Below are 21,522 nucleotides of genomic sequence, written 5' to 3' on the forward strand. Positions count from 1 at the left end.
TTCACCAGATCAATCTTACTAATTCATTCATTTCATTGGATATTTTTTACTTTCACCAATAATTACATTTATACAATTTTGCTCCAGTCCTATCTACCTGACTGGCCAATGCATCAATCAGAGTAATTATTATACAATTCACTGAAGAGGCCCCAACCTTATTCTTGGCCCTCCTCACAAGCAAATCACTAATTCATAGCCATATTAAGTTGTTGTTGTTTTCTTCTATACATACACAATCACACTTCAAGCAACAAAAGACTGTCTACAGAAAACTACTTGAATTGCTGCAGTTATAGTTTGGATAAATGGGAGGTTTTTGTTGCTGCCTCTTTGAGTAATTATTGTTGCTGTTATTGTTTTCCATTGATGATGTGGTGGGTCTCCTTGACTTGTTCTTCTTTCTTGGAGCAGTAGACTTGGGGATGAAGACTCCAGTTCCTTTTCTCTCCCTTCTCTGGACCACCTCACTTATGTATGGTGGCATCAACATTATCATCTGGGGCATGTAAGCAATCTCCTACATATATTAAACATCAAACAATTAATAGAGCCACCAGCAATTCTAACTATAATTAATTAAAAAACTTTTCTTTTTTTTTTTTGTTAAAAAAAGGTGTTTTGAAGAGGTATTTGATGTGGGGGGAAGTAAAAGAAGAGGTATGAATTGGCTACCAGTTGATGAGAACTTTATGGCTTGTACTTCACAATTGGATTACTCCAACAAGGAAAATTGATGTTTGTTCCGAATGTTTATTGGTTGAGCAACTTTTCTTGAGGAACAAAAGGCTACGTAACATGATCAGGAACAGGAAGAAAGCATGAAAATGTTCAGAAATGCAAGATCAAGAAACAAGAGGAGAAGGAACAGATTCATGGCAGAATAATTTGTCCTCTTCTAGAGGGGAAAAAGAGAAATTCAGTGAGGAAATTTGCTGTAGTAATATACCTGAACTGGAAGGGGAGGGCACTGAGTTGGGAATTCTTCGTCATCGTCCATGATCAGCATGGCAAGTTGCTTGTTTAGATCTGCAAAAAACGCTTCATCTTCTACGTCCAAAGCCATACTCCACAACTAGTGCTGGAATTCTTTCACTTGAAAAAGGAGGAGAAGGGATCCAACTCCACTTCCTGCCTTGCTATCTTAATTTGTAGGGTGAGTTGGCTTGACTCTTCGTTGCTGTCCTTTCCTGTTGGTTGGGTTGGCCACGGACTTTAATAGACAAAGGCAAGGAGGAGAGGCATGTGGGTTGGGGGAGAATTTGTGACAAAAAGTGAATACGTTTGTCTCGGCGCCCTCGTAAGTCCATCTTAAGATAAATACGGAAGAGGTAAATTACGATGACTGAGAAGACTAAGTGGTAGATGGAGAGAGTTTACACGGGTTGCAGAGATTAATGCCCCACTAATCCCGAGAATTTGGGACCTAGTGTAGGTTGGCCAATCCCCTTTGAGGTCTAACAGAATTTCAAGGTTTTCTCATTTATATTTTTTTTTATAATTCAGATATTGAACTGTTCAAACTAATCAATCCAAGATATGATCAGTCCATCCTAAGAAAATTTTGCATCGGCTACCAGATTAATCGAGAAGCACGAACGATGTATCAGTCCGCAGCCAACATTCTAAAATTGTCTTCTCTTTGGAATAAAGTAATCTATAATGCACCGCAGCTAGCAATCGATACGTAAATATTCCTTTTCACGTATTGATTCAAATCTACTTGATGCCCGTCGATGGAGGTATTGTGGATTTTGAGAGCAAACTTTGAGGACTTCACTCATTTGCAAAAAGTCCCTTGTTTGAACTTCTCACAGGTAGTAAATTTATTAAATGATAGAAAATGATTTTAGATGCAAACTAGAAATATAAATTTAAGATCTTGATTAACAAGATACCTATTAGGGGTGGTAATTTTTGATCCAACATGAAAATATGACTCAAACTAAATATGAAAAAAAATCATATTAGGATCAGGTCTTATTAGCTTCAGGTAGGGTTCGAATCAACTTGATTGACATGATTAATAATTGAATCAGGTTTGGATCAATCTCAAATAATCCGATTACAACCTACGAATCCGTATATGAATATTTTCGGGTCAAGATCATGTCAGATTCAAGTTGAGTTTGAGTTGAAATAAGTATATTTTAATAAAATAGGTATTTTCGGGTCGGATTTGGGTTGAGTTCGGGTTAAGTTGAATATATTTTTATAAATGGATCATTTCAGGTCGGGACGGCTTCAGGTTGGATTCGGGTTATAGGTCATTTTAGATCGAATTTGGATCAAATATAGATAAATGGATTGAATTCAGATTAAACAATTTGATCCAAAATACTAATTAGGTCGGGTTCAACTTTTGATATTTCAATCAAACCGGTCAATCCGAATCTACCAATCTGAATCTGATTATAATTACCACCCCTAATACCTGCACCCTAAAAGATAATCTTGTATACGAGATATTTTAAAGTAGAATATATTGTAGGCAGTTTGATTCTGTTTAAAAAGACGTCATTTTAACGATTCAAAACTCATGAGTTTTTAGGCACACAATAACAATTTACTTGAATCCATAACGACAAATGTTTAATTTAAAAATAAGTAATTGTTAGCCAATAGACTTTATCAGATTTCGGACCTTTCAGCATTATCGCCAAAAGCCCTCCTGCAGCTCCCAACTCAGGGCGGGCGAAGGGATGTGTCATTTTCCCTTCAACAGTGTTTGCACGTCACTGTCAATCAAATTTATGAGTTTTGGGAAAGAAACAGTGAACGGATAAGAATCTGTAGAGTTTCCAATGTAGATTCGAAGTTCAGGAATAGATAAGCTTTCTAACTTCAATTGCCTGCCATTGAATGTGGCTGGCAGTGTGGTCAGTAAGCACAGTAGAAAGATTTTCCATCCACGTCGATGACAGTGGAGCTTTGATCTTGCTCTAAACGGATGGTTTTGGTTGCTGACCCAATCCGAGAAATTTAGAGTCCACTAATTTCAATTCTTCAAATTTCGGACTACTCCACTTTTGTCCGACTGGAAATTTAGAGTCCAATTTATCAAAATTGAAATAATTCATGTTTCAATCTTGCAGATGTATACCTAGGCAGCAAAGAAAGCAAGTGCACTATAAAAAGCCAAAATCAAGTCTTGCAGTTTGCTTGAACCCAGAGAGCAGGCTAACCAGTTCTACGCCTCTGGCTTGTCTTCAGCTCCAATCACAATTTGATTGCTAGCAAATTGAAGTGATCTAGTCGTATTAACCCAGTTCTCATTTATATTTCTTTAGGAAAGAAAAACATTCAAATAAAAGGTGAATGCTAGCAATGAACAATCAAATAAGCACCAAGGGCTTCTGATAAGGATCTGACTAGATAACAAAAAGTTGTATGCGAAGTTCAACCTTCTTTTCCAAAGTGGAGAGAGAAGTCGGCATCCCTAATGCCCCAAACAACTGGACTGGTTCTTTCCAATGACATGCTTGTATTTTTATTTTTGTTTTTTTAATAATCTAAGTGCCTAAGCTTCACATGACTAATTTTAAAGGTAGATATATCATAATTTATGCACGGCCTTCAGAATATTTATCTCTATTGAAATTCAAACTTTGATCCTTTATCACTGCTTGTACATTTCTCAGTGGCCGAAGTTACACAAGACGTTGTTCAATTGCACCAAATTATCCAATCCTTATTTTTATTAAAGGATACTTTAGTTTGTTGAACTCCACTGATCCGGATAAGTTGTGTAGAGAATTGAGTGGATGCTACAGCAGGTACTCGGTGCTATCAAAGCATGAAGACAGCAGAGCTGCTACACCACATAACCTTAATTTTTGTCATTCCGTTGATTTTAAAAAATAATAAATTAAAATTCATGTATCAATGCTTTTTGGCTCTATACCTGAATGGTGCTGGGACCGATTACATTCCATCGTTGCATGCTTCATCTTTTTGCCAGCGCTGTCATTGGCAGTTCACATATAGCTGGCCTGAAAAGAATAATGGAAACACAGCTAGGTCTACTTGTGTCAAGAGTCCCTTCGACTTCTTGTGATGGAAACTAGTTGTCGGTTTGTGATGGGGAATGGACTCAACTTGCAGTAGGATGCATCATAAAGTTAAGTTGCAATTAGTATATGACGATCTTCTGAAGGCTGATGAAAGTGGCCATCTTTTGCTATTAGCAGGCTCTTTAATCAAACCTGAGTAACTTGCTTTTCCATCATCGCTTGGACTCTGGTCTCTGGGTACTTATTCTACTTAAACCTGTGTAAAATTTTCATGTACATATATACTTCTGTCGCAATAAATTAGAAAAAACAAATACTAGTACAACCACAATCTGATACGCATCTTCAAAGAAAGACTGGATGCAAAGAGTAACATCATCAGAGATCCAATCTCGGGGGAGCTGAAATCTTGATGCAAAGTTCATGTAGTGCTGTTTTACAGTGTTAGCCTATTCTGTTCAATTCATACGAGAAACAAATCCCAACTTAAAGATGATAATTTTAGTCTATTTATCTGAACCACAAAAAAGCTATGACTGAAAATTACACTTAAATAGCTTCCATCTGTTCAAATAAAAAACGGAAGGATGATTCTAATAGTTGTGTGATTTGGACATGTTCAGAAGAATCCTTGAGCTGGAAACTGGAAAGAAATGCAAAGGTAGAATTTATAGCCGAGATAGTTTATGAGCTCTGCTTGAGGCCTCATCAGTAACCCTTTTAAAGACAACACGGAGTTTCCTCAGGAATGATGTGTCCCTTGGAACTTTATCAATGAGGTCAAACATGCGGAGCTGGAGATTGGCTCGTGTCATTTCTTCCAGTATAGGGAGAGATTGCATGTAAAGATTTTTGCCCCTGTACGTGACACTAGCTTTTGACACGAGAAGCTTTCGATGTTTGCCAACAAGTTCGATGAACTATGGAATATAGATAAAAAATATTAGTAAATTTTGTTGATCAGAATCTGACTAACTAGAAATGAATTATAATATATGTATGAATATGTATATAATTAATATATAAATATGATATGACTAAAATGTCCATGTATAATGTATGCATGCATATATTCTGGCTGGCCAGATTCTGACCATTTAACATTACCAAAAAAAAATATATATATAACACACAAAAACACGAAGCAGTTAGGCAGAAGAGAGAAAAAGAAAAAGGGAAAAAACTTCCACAACTAATAACGTGAGCATGTTATATACAACAGTTTCTTTTCAGAAAGTGGGTTATTTATGGTGCTACACAAAAAAAAAATGCAGAAAGGAACCCGCACCTCTTTTTCCTTTTGTGAAAGATACATATACACCAACAGATTTCTCTGATGCATTAGTTTTAAATATGAGTTTAGTAGTATCTAGTTATGGGAAAATGAACATGGCAAGTGGGAATGATTGTGGATCCACTGAAGGTTATACTTTGGTTAGCTTTTGCTTGCCCTGTCTAAAGTCTTTGATCAACTAATTCTAAAGATATTTTCATGATGAGAATTTCCATATACCGTAAAAAGTAACATGAATATGGTTTAAGATTCTTGTAATGGTCATTCTATCAGTTTCTGATAAATTCAGAATCTAGTGGTTAGTTCAAAGGCCTAATTTGGAGATCATTTGCCCCAACATAAGCCAAGGTAACTGCTTGGCTGATCTTGCTTAATAAAGTGAACACTATGGCCCTTCTAGCAAGAAAAGCAGTTTATCTAGATAGACGTGAATGCATTCTATGCTTGGACAAGGATTCTTCATTTGTGATGACTGCAAATCACTTTTTTAATGAGAGGTAGCGATTACAAACTGGGAGATCATTTGTGAAAACTTGAAGTGCAGGAAGCCAGCAATGTTTACAGAAAAACTCAGCCTAGCCACAGGAGCCAAGCTTAGGATAACACAGTCCAAGCATGCTTGTACTTGGTATGGCTGCGTTTCATGAAGGTGAATTTAGCAAGGTTCCAAATAAAGGATTTTGACCATATTTCTTTTTCTTCCGGCCAAGCATCCTAATGTGGAAATGCCATAAAAAAAGGGTAGCCATAGACTGTAGCCAATAAATCAAATGAAGGTACGGAAAGCCAGCTCTGATGCCTGTTTTTGACACCTTGAATCAGAGTTTGGACAGTGTGATCTTTGCCCATAAATGTAGAATGGGGTATTCCAAAAACAAGTCTAGTCCATATGTTGTGAAAGAAAGCGGATTACCTTCACCTTCTCAAGAGATGGGTTGCTTTGTAAGTTACAGCACTTTGAGTACCTCGTTATAGTTGTGAGGTATTCTATAACTTAGGACTCAACCCTTGAATGGCTACTTTCACTCTTCAAACCGGACTCAAGGACTAACCCTTTGGCTTTATACATGAAAAAGGGGAACATTATCTTCTCATCAATCCATGGTTGACTTGCAAGAGATCTAGTGTAGTGACAGAAGAGAGAGTGGCTCACACTGTTGGTTTTGAGCGTCACCCTACTGTTTTATTTCCCGCATTGACCAACCTTGGCACTAAAGTCACTAGTTTAAATGGCACCTCACTGGCTTGGAAAATGGAAGCACTACTAAAGGTATCCTAGTAGCAAGCGCTTGATTTTAACCCGTAGAATTAGCAATCATTGACAATAGAATATCTAACGATAGGGACTTGCTTCAAAATGTAACCCATTAATGACTGCTTGCTTTCAACTTGAACAGAAACCCAAGTGAAAGGTACCTCCTGAGTGAGATGGCCTTCGAGGGGTACTAATTCTTTTGGGACGCCAAAAGAGGGTTTCACCTTTCAAATCAATCTTGGCTTCTTTATCAGTAGGTCTGGTCAGTCAAATTCAAATGCTTAGCGATTCCTCCCTGCCAATGCAACTAGACATTGTATTTTCTTCCTCTAGCCAGGCCAGAGGCCAAAGCTAACTCGTCCTTTTCTTATTCACACTCATGAACTTTTACTCTATATAATTAAGGGCACAAGCTTCTCAAAAAGATATTAGTTGCAACCTTCCCTTTAGTATTTCCTCTTTTCTCTGTCTCTCAAATAAGAACAAGTCTCAAATATCAGAAGGTATCCTCATAAAGGCTCATAGCACAAAATCAAAAGATAAAAAATCCTAAAAATCAATAGTGCAAGTCTCAACAGAAAGAGAGCCCATAAAAGGTTAATTAATCTGTGAAAGAGTAGTGGAAGTGTCAAGTTCAATGAGAGTTCCAGCCCCACAAAAAAAGACAATCTGTGTCTCTAACAAAATCAGTTACTTTTATATGTGTTCCATCCAGACCATTGTATCTGAAAAACACAGAATAAAGTAGTTAGAAGATATAAATGGTGCCTACATTTTTTAAAAACTAAGGCCCTACACAGGGAGAAATGCATGCCATCCTTTTTATAAACAGAGATGCGAACTAGAAAAAGATATCAATTCAAACTTTGAATTTATAATTGCTTTTAGTAATTGTCCCATTTTAGATGTCGAAAGTTTAGTATCTATTGATTTGGTAAAAATTTGTAATTATATTTTAGTTTGGCAGGAATTCTTTTGATATGGTACCATTATATTAAGATTATTATATTTCATAATTAGAAATATATTTTTCTCATTTGGTTGGTATTTAGTGTATAAAAGTGTTTTTGTCTCCATGTATTTTTTAACTTTCGTTCGATAAAATATTTTTTGATAATCATTGTGTGATATTTCCTTTTATTCTTTGGTTCATTAATTTCATCTTGATTTTTGTGTGTTTTAAAGATTCAATTTTGATATTGTATTAATTTAGTATTGAAGCATTCTTGTGTGATATCAATTTGGTATCAAAGTCAAGTCCCAACCATGCCATATTCTTGGAATCAAAATCAAGTCCAAACCATGCCATCCACTCCACTGCATTCTTCATCTTAATTCCTTCTCAAGCATTCGTCCATCCATCACCTTCACACATTCGCCTTCTTCCATCACTTCTTTGATTACTTCACCACTCGCTTTCTAGCAAATCTTCTCCACCAGACGTGTTCGAGCCTTTACAATTCTGAAGTTCTGCCAAACCACACTGCCAGCAACTTCCTCATAGAACTGGTCCCTCTCCTCCACTGTTATTATCCATCGCTACTCATTGCTCACTGCACTGCTTCTCCAAAATTGCTCCATATGTCACCCTTCGCTTTGCTTGATCACCTACAGAGCTCTCATTTCAGACTACTGATTACTGAAGCTATCGAACCATCATAAGCTCTATACTCCTCATCTTGGAATTCACCTTGCTATGAATTTTTCAGTCCCTCGGATATCTTATACCGTCCTTTGTCAATCACCTTTAAGTCCATCTCGTATTGGACCATTGAGTCTGTTAGAGTGTATACTAAAAGCTTAGCTTTTGTAAATATTTATTTTGAAATAAAGAATCACATTGGTCAAAATGTCTACATTATATGCTAAATGTAGTTGTTCAATTAATTTATATTGTAGATAACATGGTGTGTGGTGTCGCACACAGAAGGTTATGTTATCGGTTCTTTATAAATTATAAACAGTAGCTCATGACTGAGATGGAAAGGAACAAACCATTGGAATAGTCATAATGTAATTAGGTGTTGATTTATCTTGACTAATAAATTACACTAATACACTCTAAGTGTATTGAGCAGGACCATTTAAGGTAAGTTCTTTTTATACTGACTTAATAAAAGAATAAGACTTTAGTTATTATGGAAGTGTGTGCTCTTAATCCTAATATAATAACGAGCACATATATTTAGTATTTATTTCTTTAATTTATCAAAGGGTGAGATTTAGCTCGATAAATCAAAAGTCTCGATAAGTTGGGAAATGATATTACTTATAGTGTGTGTTGTTGATTATAGAAGGAAACTGTGTCCTAGTAATCTAGGTTGATAATGTCTCCAAGAGGAGCTCATAAGGATTGTCATGTTAAACCCTGCAGGTGGACTTAGTCTGACATGCCGATAAGGTTGAGTGGTACTACTCTTGGACTAAGATATTAATTAAAGTGAGTTGCCAGTAACTCAATTAATTAGTGGACATTCGACATCCTAAACACAGGGAGACTAACACACTCATAATAAGGAGCCCAAAATGTAATTTGGGATTGGTGCGGTAGTTTAATAATAATTTTTTAGTAGTATAAATTATTATTGATGAAATTAAGTTGGGTGTTCGGGGCGAACACGGGAAGCTTAATTTCATCGGGAGATCAAAACCAATTCCTCCTCTCGGTCCCTATCGTAGCTTCTTATTTATAAAGTATTATACCCACCTATACCCACCTTTATACCCATCCTAAAGTGGCCGACCAAGCAAGCTTAGAACCAAAGCTTGGGCCGGCCAAGCAAATAGGATAAGCCAAGTTGTGTGGCCGGCCCTAGCTTGAACCCAAGCTTGGTGTGGCCGGCCACATCAAATTAAAAGGATTTTAATTTTTTAAAATATTTCTTATGTGGATTCCATGGTTTTAAAAGAGAGTTTAAAATTATAAATCTTTCCTTTTATAGCTTTCTACAAAAAGATTAAAAAAAGATTTGATATCTTTCCTTATTTGTAGATTAAAAGGAAGATTTTAATTTTGAAAAAACTTTTCCTTTTTGTAACTATGTTCATGATTTAAAAGAGAGTTTTAAAATTATAAATTTTTCCTTTTATAAGTTTCTACAAAAGATTAAGAAAAGATTTGATATCTTTTCTTATTTGTAGATTGAGGGGAAGATTTTAATTTTAAAAGATAACTTTTCTTTTTGGAAATCATCCAGATGTTTTAGTAGAGAGATTTTAATTTATAAAATTCCTTTTATAACCAACCATGAAGGGAAAAATTATTAGAGAAATTTTATTTTAAAATTTCCGAAAACAAATAAGGAAGTTTTAATTTTGTGTTAAAACTTTCCTTGCTTGGAGCAATGAGGTGGCCGACCATGATATTTAAGAAAAGGAAATTGGTTTTAATCAATTAAATTTTCCTTTTCATAGCAAAGAAAATAAGGAAGATTTTATTTAATTTTTCCTTATTTGCCAATACCAAGGAATATAAAAGAGGGGGTAGAGGTGCCTTCATGAGGGAGAACTCTATTCTATTTTCCTCCCTCTCTTCCTTGGTGGTGGCCGGCCCTAGTCCTTGTTCTTCTCTCTTCTCTTCTTCTTTGGTGGCCGGCGGCGTCATCCCTTGGAGCTTTGTGGTGGTGGCCGGATCTTGCTTGGAGGAGAAGGAGAGAAAGGAGGCTTTGTTTCTAGCATCCCTTGGAGCTTGGTGGTGTGGCCGAAATTCTTCGTCTCAAGGAGAGGAGCTTGGCCGAAACTTGCAAGGAGAAAGAAAAAGGGTTTGGATGGTTCTCATCTCGGTAGATCGTTGTCCACACAATGTCCGAGATAAGAAGAGGAATACGGTAGAAGATCAAGAGGGCATTGCATACAAAGAAAGGTATAACTAGTAATTGTTTTCAATATCATACTAGTTTTTCTTTGTATGAATTCCAAACACAAGAGGCATATAATTCTAGGTTTCGAAGTTGTGATTCGAGTTTGTGTTTTTTTTTTGTTTTTCGAATTTATGATTCGATTGTTCCTTTTGGTTAAACCTAGGGTTATATAAGGAAATTAAATATTGACGTCAGCCTCAATCTTCTTTATTAGACTTTGGTCCCAATTTTTACACGATACTGGTTTTCTAATGCCGTCGAGTGGAAGTGCGAAACTGGTTTGGATGATGATCCACATTTCGACTTATGTTTTGAGGTGATACTCCATTCGGTTCTTCCAATAGCCGAAATCCTCGCAGGAGAATAGTGGTGGTCGTGCAGTGTTGTAGCCTTCTTGGTGGGTCATTTAGAAAAAGATTCTTGCAAAGATAAAAATGATGAAACTTGTTCCAAGACTTAGTTTTGGATTAGTACTGCGGTTGAAAAATAAGACAATAAATCGGCTCAAATGGTGTTGCACTAATTTCGAGAAAAATCCAACGAATAAACATTTATCGTGAGATGAGAATCATATTGGACAAATCAAAATTTAGTAAAAAGACATAAGAATTTATATTAAAAAACAGATGAAAAAACAATGAAAAATGCTCGAACAATAGTTGTACCGATTCAGAACGGCCCACTCTGATACCAATTGTTGGATCGATGCGCGCTTGAGAGGGTGAATAGCGCTCGTGGCTTTCACGTTTGTTTTAAAACAAAAATCAAAGAGATAAGGGCAGCGGAATAAAGATAGAAACGAAAAGCAAACAATACTAACACACCAAGATTTACTTGGTTCGGAGCCTGTAACGACCCCTGCTCCAAGGCCCGCGATTGTCGATCGCTTTCGTTGGGAAATCACTATCAATTCGGAAAGTTAAGGTAATGATTACAATCAAGCAATTAATTTTAACAATAACAAATAATACCGACGACTTGGAGTATCAAATCTTGAACGTGGTTATCGTCGGAGCAGCTTTTGGGCATTGTAGAGGCTTTATCAAAGCAGCGCATAGAAGCAGAAGTTGCTTGGAATCTCGTTGTGAAACCACTAGTCGAATGCTTCTTTTATGGGTTATTCCGAGCACCTGGACCATGCTGACATAGCGTGCACTTATCGAAACTCGATCCAGCAAAGGTTATCCACTTCCGGGCGCCCGGACGCCGACCTGGAACGTGACGCAGGTCCGACCAATCCTCACACTCCAGCTTAGGGAACAGATCATATTTTGGTCGTTCGGACCACGAGGGCGCCTAGTCCTCGCCTAGGTTGTTACTCGGGGAAGGCATCCCGGGCGCCTGGACTTCCATTTTGTCCATTTTCAACTTCCTGCAAAATAAGATTAGTCCAGACACATAATATGTAAAGAACGATAAGATTTGATAGCTTTCGGACTGTCTGATCCTGACTTTGAGTTTCGCTGAAACTCTAGATCGGACCGATGCCTACTGTTCCCTCTTCAAAGAACGCGTCCTCACCTACTCCTCTCAGGAAAAATTATCTTTTTCCAGATCGGTCCTCCAAACCATCTGATCAGGACTTCTCTGCTAGACGTCCGATCCCCGGCCCGTTTAGTCTTCCGCTTGGTGTCCGCGACCCAGGACTTCCACCTAGAATCCGCGATTCTACGATTTCACCTGACGTCCTCGACCGGCTAAGACTTCACCTAGTCCCTCGACTAGGTTTTCGTAGCCTAACCATAGCTAGGACTTTCCACCTGCCTATCCGCAACTAGGACTTTCCTTCGCCTAAGATCACTTAGGACTTTTTTGCACACTTGGTTCAACTTATTAGATCACAAGACAGCTTAACTTTGAACCCCTTTGCTATTATCAAAACACAAGTTCAATCGCTTAGTGCTCCCTGCACCAACATATTGTAGTTCTCATGTCAATCATCTTAAGGGTAATATAAAGGAATTGAAAGAGAATTGTCAAAGTAAAAAAGAAAAACACATAATCAGATCAAAGTGAAGAATGAGAACCACCACAATTATAATTCATCCAAAGAACCTGAAATTTTCAAGCAGCATTAGAAATACCGATATGAAACCCATATTGGCATGTATCCGGCAAAGGGACATAAAGTAGCTATATTATCAAGTAGAGATGTTACAGCAAAATCATTTCAAATTGCGTCAGTAATACACTCCATAAAAAGAAAGCAAATGTAAACAAGTAGCACTGATTGTCTGATTCATCTATCAATAGAAATCATTAAACTAGAAAGCAACCTCATGGAAGCTTGTCATACCTGTGCCAAAGAATATGTCACACCAGTAATTCCAAAAAGTTCAGCTCTCTTGAGAGCCAGTTCAAGATATTTAAGAAAATATAAATATACAAGAATTTCATATCGAGCAAAAGAGAAACATACACTGCAAACAAGCAAACCTCTGAGTAAACCCACTGCATATGCTCAGGATCATCAGCATCAAAGATTTTCCATGATGGACCTATCCAAACAGTATATATAATAATAGGAATAGCAACAAAAAGCAGAGAAATTTAGAATAATATTACAATACCTCTCCCCATTTGATCAGATGTGAATATTCAATACAATGAGCAGCAGTTCTAGGAGTCTCTGCAAGAGTTCATAATGGAAACTTCACTTGTGGTGGGAAGAGCCATATGTTGCACTCAAAAGAAGGAGTTCTTCCTGGAAAGATAACTCTAGCATGACCCTTAAAACCTTCAGTTCCACCATCTACAATAGGTTTGATTGTCGCAAGCAAAGGCTTGTCATCTTCATCATACTCTACATTCCATAAAAGACAATGAGATATGTGATATCAGATGGAGTATTAAGAAAGGTTAAACAATAAAAATTCATTCTATTGAAATGGCATCTACTCTGCATTGAGTTCAGATATCAGATGGAGTATTAAGAAAGGTTAACAATAAAAATTCATTCTATTGAAATGGCATCTACTCTGCATTGAGTTGAACTCGCACAATATCAATATGGCTATAGTGACCACTAAAAGATAAAGTAGCAATAAAATGAGAACTGGATTAGTAAAAACATCATAGATAAAAACTGATATTCAAAGGACACCAAATAACACATCTTATTAATGCTGATACTCATTCGCAACTAAGCATTTTGTAATCCTTGCACTATTTGTTACTTGCACACAAACACGATCAACATTATAATCCTAACTACAACAACCATAACAAAGGTACTTGTTCGTAATGTTATTATTTGTTACCGGCACACCAACACGATCAGTATTGTAATCCTTGCCGCCAAAACAATAACAAGTGATGAATCCCAACTACATAGATCTCATCCCAACATACATGTAATAAGATTATAAGCATGGATGTTAAGAATTTCACTCATTACTGACAAGTGTATCAATTTTGTAAATATTTGTAAATTATCAAATAAACCTTATTTGTCTCTAATTGTCTGGCTTAATTCTTTAAGACTGAATAATCATTGGCCATTTATCACTGTATCAATTTTTGAAAATTTATTCCTAATAATGTCACAGAAAAAATGGTTAAGCTTGGGTTATAATTGTATGCCAGGCTATTATTGAGTTAACACCTGGTTCACAAGAATCATGACGTTGAGCTGGGTGTGTTTAAAAATCCCAACAAAAGGATATGTTTGTAACCTTTAAACCTACAAATATACATACAATTTATTCCCAATTTGACTCTCGTATGAAAATCCTTTTTTTTTAACAAATGGAATGTTGCAGCCATGGTTAATTTAAGTAGGCATGGCAATTAGAATCTTACCAAGGAAGCCACAAGCAATAGAATTTATATAGCTTCGAGCTTCAATTGAATCAAGGCCAAGGACAATTATATTGAAATCATTGAAGAAGGTTAAGTCCTCGTCCTTGATCCTGCAAAAATGAGAAGTAATGTTTACTCCATTAATTCTCTTCATAACTCGTTCAGCTGCTACCTCTGCCTTTGACTTCCCAACATCTTGAATTCTATAATATCAAAAACAAATAAGTAGACATAATTGGTAAAGTGCTGATGATTTTATGAAGATAGAGAGGCAAAACAGTTCATAACACAAAGCAAACATTAGCTAGGTAATATATGAATTCTTAAACTATAATTATGGAACAAAATTTGGCTTTTTAGAAATAAAGAGGAATTAAGTAAGCTTGCTAAGACCACTGAATGCTCTATGTTCATCTTTTAGCACTACTTGCACAAAAAGATCCTGTTTCTTAAGAACAATGATTACAGAGCAAAATTTGGGTTTTCAGAAATGTAGGGGAACTAAGTAAGCTTGCTAAGACCACTGAAAGCCCTATGTCCATCTTTTAGCAATACTTGCACAATAAGATCATGGTTCTTACTGGTACATGAGTTATTTACAGTTAGCTTACTTGCATAATCATGCAAACGAGGAATTAACATTCCTTTGGAACAAACAATTCAATCTTTTCAACATCAATATGTTTGCATATTCACATATTCTGTGCGTCCAAACTACCAGAGTAGAAGTTTCAGAAAAAGAATGTGACATGTAAATACAAAGCTATATTACGAAGTTAAATCAAACACAAACAACATGTTTGCAATAAGGATAAAATTTCAAATGTAAACAAATGAACATTGATAGTATTTGCTTCATCCATCTCATGCACAAAACACCAAACAAATGCTGGACATGGTACAGGAACATCCGCAACTGCTATACATTCTAAATCCAAAACCTGAAGAGGAACTGGCGGTTGAGATTGGAGACCTCAATGGTGTCCATGTCAATAACGTCGATGTTCTTGAACCCGGACAAGGCCAAGTCCTTGAGCAGCTCGCAGCCCAAGCCGCCGGCCCCGACCACGAGCACCCTTACGATGTCTCCGATGTCCTCCCTCAGCTACGGAATTCATTCCACAAAACATTCACGCCAAACCACAAGAAGGATAACTTGATGCAGATTTTGGGATAACGATACTCACGATGGGGCTCGGTTTCGAAGTCCTGGCCGACGATGTTGCCGGGGCGGCTGAGGAGTTTGTCGACGTCCCTCCACCTACGGGGATCCTCCATCTGGCGATCTCCTCGTAGTCTTCGTCAGCTGCTTCTTTCGTCAATTTACGAACCGGAGAGGAAAAAAACAAACCCAAAGAAGAGGAAGCAAATCCTCGACGGAGATTGAATGCATTGATGCACCGAAGGAGTACGCACTCCAGAAAACATTGCACATTTGCACGATCAAATGTAATTAGATTTACGACCTCTGGTTTACCCGATAGTGTACCTTCCTTGTGATTGGTAAAAGTGCGTCGTTGCTTTTGAACGACGAACGTCTAATGGAATGCCCCGAGATCCGACGCGCGAGGGTGGCCTAGGGCGTGAGTTAGTCGCGGCGAAGACTGATGGCAATTCCACCCGAACCCGATGGAGGATCCGACATCCGACCCGAATGGAGGAGGATATGGAGGGACTATCAATATCCGATACCCGACCCGAATACCCGATTAAATAATATATATACATATATTAAAGAAAATTTTCTTTTTCTAAAATCAACTTACTATTTGTTGTTGATATTAGTAGGCCTATATAGATGTTTAATCTATTTTTTTAATTATATATATATTTTTTAATAGGATGTTAATTTTAATATGTTTTTGTTGAATGATAATAGCTCGATAGAAAGAAGAAAAATTACACGTATAGAATATATCCGGTCCTTTAATGGGTATGGGTATACCCATTGGATATCTTATACCCGATGGGTATGAGTACGGAGGATATAGAATCCGACCCGAACCCGACCCATTGCCATCCCTAGTGAAGAGGTTCACCTGGTCAACATGTTTAACAGAACCCTGTTCATTATTAGATAAATTGGATAATAAATAATGCATAACAGTATGATTTGTCATATAGATTTTTGAAAAATAAAATGTAAACTCTATAATTATCTTAAAATAATCAGAATGATCTCTATTATTTTTCTAAAAAATTATATTTTATGATAAATTTAAATTTATTTTTAAACTATGTAATTTTAATAAATAACTCTTTAAAAATTGTATATAATTTTTTAAAAATATGCTTTCGTATGGCAATTTCATTAGAATTAATACGTGTCTTAGGGTATAGTTTGAATATTAACATATGCTATATGTTCAAATAATATGTCAGGTATCGATTATTGATACTTCTATTTTATAAACTAATATTTATATTCATTTTATATTAATATTAATTATTTATTTCTTTATATCTAAAATTTATTTTTTATATTTTAAATTTTTATATAAAATCTGCTCGTTAATGACGTCCAATTCTAGAATTGAACGCAATTAATACATAGATGTTATAACATCCCTTCATATTAATTTGTAATACTATTTGAATTAGTTTGTAACTACTATTTGAATGTTATAATACTTGCGTGTTAATACCAATTTGGATACTCTTGAATTGAATTGGTTTATTAATTTGTCTAATTTTTTTAGATAGATGAATGCTAACGGTCTTTATATCATAACATTTATACCCTTTTGTGGTTTGAGAAAATAGTGCTTGAAACTGCTACATTGAAATTCTATGCATAGAAGCATTTTCTGTTTTTTTTGTCATCAAACTAATACACCCAAATTAGGCTTAGTACATTAAAATTGCATTTAGTTGATAGGTAATTATCAATTATTTGTAACCAAAAGTATTTGATAGTTTTAGAAATTATTTATTCAACTTTTTACCCAATCGCATAAGTAAAGTTTCGAAATAGAAATTATCAAATCACGTAGGGCAATTTATAAATGACTGAATCATGTATCCACTTTCAGTTTTGCCCATGTTATTATTCTCAGTCTATTGATTTTTTTAACCAATCGAATCGATTTTATATTTTTAGCCGGTGATGCGGTGATAAAAGGGGGTCCATTGAGCGCGGGTCAAGTGCTGAAATAGCAGCCAATGTAGAGGTCAAAGTCAAGACGATTAACGCTAAAGAACCAATGAGCTTACGAAAGGTGGTCGAACGGAGGTCTATTGCAGTTACATATCGGCCATGAATTTATTGGGACTTTGACGTCGCTAGAGGGGGTGAATAGCGTCTCACCCAAATCGTTCGCTTCCTATAATGTTAGTACACAGCGAAATACAAAACAAACTAACAAGTAGAAAGCCAAACTAAAACAAGAATAATGAAGACAAGCAAACCACAAAGACACGCTCGTTTACGTGGTTCAGAGATAAAGTTCCTACTCCACGGCTGTCCATAAGGTGGATGATCTCGATCCGTCGATGGATGATTCCTCGAAAAACTCCGGCTATCTCAAACCTCCTTCTTGGTAGAGACCCCTCACCACAACGTTGATCCAAAACCCTTAGATCACAAGAAGAGCTTGGAACACTTAAGAGACTTCTAATAAACTTTAACCAAGCCTATTTCGTCAATCTTGGTCAAACACCCTTAGCTCTCTTAAATAAAGCTCAAGAGGAAATACCTAGCTGTGTTTCCCGCCACCAGTCGACTGGTCCTAAATGGAATTCGATCATTATAGGCCAACAGCTCGATACCAGTTGACTGACTGATCCACATGGGTTAAGTGAACAGAGGCATTTTGTTCGCTACCAGTCGACTAATGAAAACACCAGTCGACTGCAATAGTAACTGCTATATTAATGGCTACGGTTATTACTACAGTACTGCTATAGTAAAACTCTAAACTTATGATTTTACCCTGAGTATAATCTCTCATGTACTCGTCCTTGCCCGTATAACCTAGACCTAGCCTTCTAACCTCTTCTATCAGCCTCACGTCCTGTTGGTTGCTACTCGGAAAACCTATAGGTTCCACTGTACAAAAATTTTGTACAAAGGTCTGAACCTTTTCCTAGCTACCATGTCTTCTTTTAAATTAAATTTTGGATCGCCTGCGGAACTTAACACGTTTGATCCAAAACTTAATCTATTTGTTCTTTTAGGTTTTGACTTGGATCTCCTGCGGAACTTTACACGTTCGACCCAAGTCTCCTTAAGTTATTAATTCCATTAAATATTAATTTCCATAATTGGTTCCCAGTACTGACGTGGCGAGGCACATGACCTTCTTGGATATGGGAGCAACCACCACCGACTAGACAAAACCTTTTATAGAAAGCTAATATTTAATTTCCTAAAATAACTTTAGGTTAACCAAAGAGAACAATCAAATCACAAGGAAAAGAAAAAAACAAAAGAACACAGCATCGAAAAAACATATTCGAAATTCTAGAACGTAAGCCTCTTGTATTTGGTATTATTTCCATAAATAACTAGCATGATGCGGAAATAAAATTACTAGTTATACCTTGTAGAAAAACCTCTTGATCTTCTACCGTATTCCTCTTCTAACCTCGGACGTTGTGTGGGCAACGATCTACCAAGATGAGAAACCACCAACCACCTTCTTCTCCTCCAAGCAAGGTTCGGCCACAAAGGAAAACTTCACCAAGGAGAAAAACCATAATACTAACCAAGCTCCAAGAGATGTTAGCTTTCTCTCCTTCTTCTTCTTCTTCTCCAAGTAGTATCTGGTCACCACAAGAGCTCCAAGGGAGAGAGAGAGGTTCGGCCACCACAAGAGGAAGAGAGGGAGAGGATGGCCGGCTACACCAAGGAACAAAAGAGGGAGAGAAATAATAGATGTTGTGTCTCATGAAGGCACCCTCACCCCTTCTTTTATATTCCTTGGCCTAGGCAAATTAGGAAATTTAATTACAATAAAATTTCCTCAATTTCCTTGACATGATTTAATTGAGAAAAATAAAATAAAATTTTCCCAATTAAAATCAAGTGGCCGGCCACATCAATGGGAAGCAAATTGGACAAGTTTCAATCAACAATTAAAACTTTCCTTATTTGTTTCCGGAAATTTTAAAATAAAATTTCTCTTCAAAAAATCTCTTCATGGTTAATAAAAAGAAATTTCCATAATTTTAATTTTACAACATGTGAATAATTTTTAAAGAGAAAATAAAATATCTCACCAATCTACAAATAAGGAAAAAGATCTAATCTCTTTCTTTAATCTTTTGTAAATTTTACAAGAGAGATAATTTAATTTAAATTCTCTTTAATAAAATATTTCTTCCACATAATAAAAATTAAAATTAAAATTAAAATTCTTTTTAATTTATTTTAGTCGGCCCTACTAGCTTGGGTTCAAGCTAGGGCCGACCACCCAATCTTATACCTAGGCCGGCCCCTATTGGGTGGGTATAGAAGGTGGGTATAGGTGTGTATAGAACTCTATAAATAAGAGGCTACGATAGGGACCGAGAGGAGGAATTGGTTTTGGTCTCCCGATAAAATTAAGCATCCCGTGTTCCCCCCAAACACACAACTTATTTTTATCAATGATAATTCATTCCACTAGAGAACTATCATTGAACTACCGCACCAATCCCAAATTACATTTTTGGGCTCCTTCTTATTATGAGTGTGTTAGTCTCCCTGTGTTTAAGATATCGAATGTCCACTAATTAAGTGAGTTACTGACAACTCATTTAATTAATATCTTAGTCCAAGAGTAGTACCACTCAACCTTATCGTCATGTCGGACTAAGTCCACCTGCAGGGTTTAATATGACAATCCTTATGAGCTCCTCTTGAGGACATTATCAACCTAGTATCTCTAGGACACAGTTTCCTTCTATAATCAACAACACACACTATAATTGATACCATTTCCCAATTTATCGGGCTTATTGATTCATCGAACTAAATCTCACCCATTGATAAATTAAAGAAATAAATATCAAATATATGTGCTTGTTATTATATTAGGATTAAGAGCACACACTTGCATAATAACCGAGGTCTTTGTTTCTTTATAAAGTCAGTATAAAAGAAACGACCTCAAATAGTCCTACTCAATACACTCTGAGTGTACTAGTGTAATTATACAGTCAAGATAAACTAATACCTAATTACACTAGGACCTTCTAATGATTTGTTCCTTTTCATTTTGGTCGTGAGCTACTGTTTATAATTTATAAGGTACTGATAACATTATCTTCTGCATGTGACACCACATGCTATGTTATCTTCAATATAAACTAATTGAACAACTACAAACAAATGTAGATAATTTGACCAAATGTGATTCTTTATTTAAAACAAATGTTTACAAAAGCTTAGGCTTTCAGTATACACTCCAACAATCTCCCACTTATACTAATGACTAAGTTGTCATATCTTCTACCATACATCTGATTCCCATTCCCTCCACATGCCGATCGAAAGCTTTCGCCGGAAGGGCCTTAGTGAAAGGATCTGCCAGGTTATCCGCTGATGCAATCTTGGCGATGACAACTTCTCCTCGCTTCACGATATCTCGTATCAGGTGGTACTTGCGCTCTATATGTTTACTTGCCTTATGAGCTCGTGGTTCCTTCGAGTTTGCAACTGCACCGCTATTATCACAATAAATTGTGATGATTTTGGGCAAACCAGGAATCACATCTAAGTCCATTAGAAAGTTCCTGAGTCATACTGCTTCTTTAGCTGCCTCTACATACTCAACTTCCATGGTTGAGTCCGATACGCATTTCTGCTTAACACTCCTCCATGAAATGGCTCCACCTCCTAAAGTAAACACATAGCCTGATGTAGACTTACTGTTATCCCTATCTGATTGGAAATCTGAATCCGTGTAACCCACAGGGAGCATATCGTCTGCTTGGTAAACTAGCATATAATCTCTAGTCCTTCTCAGGTACTTTAATATATGCTTTACCGCAGTCCAATGTCCTTGTCCAGGGTTACTCTGATATCTGCTGACCATGCCCACGGCAAAACAGATATCAGGTCTCGTACATAGCATTGCATACATTAGGCTTCCTACAGCCGAAGCATAAGGAACTACTTTCATGTCTTCTATCTCTTTCGACGTCTTTGGAGACATCTCTTTAGACAGAGCTACTCCATGTTTAAAAGGTAAGAAACCTTTCTTGGAATCCTGCATGCTAAAACGAGCAAGGATTGTATCTATATATGAAGCTTGGGACAGACACAACATTCTTTTCTTGCGATCCCTTATCACTTTGATCCCAAGAATGTGTGCA

At 36.6% G+C, this 21,522-nt stretch overlaps 1 protein-coding gene and 1 pseudogene across 1 annotated transcript; both read right to left on the reverse strand.

Annotated features, from left to right (window-relative positions):
* Nucleotides 1-1,199, reverse strand: LOC122053702. Its single transcript, XM_042615694.1, has 2 exons — nt 950-1,199; nt 1-520 (listed from the first exon to the last, which is right to left on the reverse strand). Exons 1-2 carry the CDS (start codon nt 1,064-1,066, stop codon nt 266-268), a joined length of 372 nt encoding a protein of 123 aa, XP_042471628.1. The 5' UTR covers nt 1,067-1,199; the 3' UTR covers nt 1-265.
* Nucleotides 1,200-4,357: 3,158 nt separating this feature from the next.
* Nucleotides 4,358-21,522, reverse strand: part of LOC122050387 — a 54,097-nt pseudogene continuing 36,932 nt past the window's right edge.

Source organism: Zingiber officinale, chromosome 3A, assembly GCF_018446385.1.
Source record: "Zingiber officinale cultivar Zhangliang chromosome 3A, Zo_v1.1, whole genome shotgun sequence".
Classification (NCBI taxonomy): domain Eukaryota; kingdom Viridiplantae; phylum Streptophyta; class Magnoliopsida; order Zingiberales; family Zingiberaceae; genus Zingiber; species Zingiber officinale.

Excerpts from the sequence above, each read along its gene's own strand:
- LOC122053702 (XM_042615694.1), bottom strand. The coding sequence starts at position 1,066 with ATGGCTTTGGACGTAGAAGATGAAGCGTTTTTTGCAGATCTAAACAAG. Across the intron at positions 521-949 it reads GCCCTCCCCTTCCAGTTCAG|GAGATTGCTTACATGCCCCA; the intron begins GTATATTACTAC and ends TAATATATGTAG.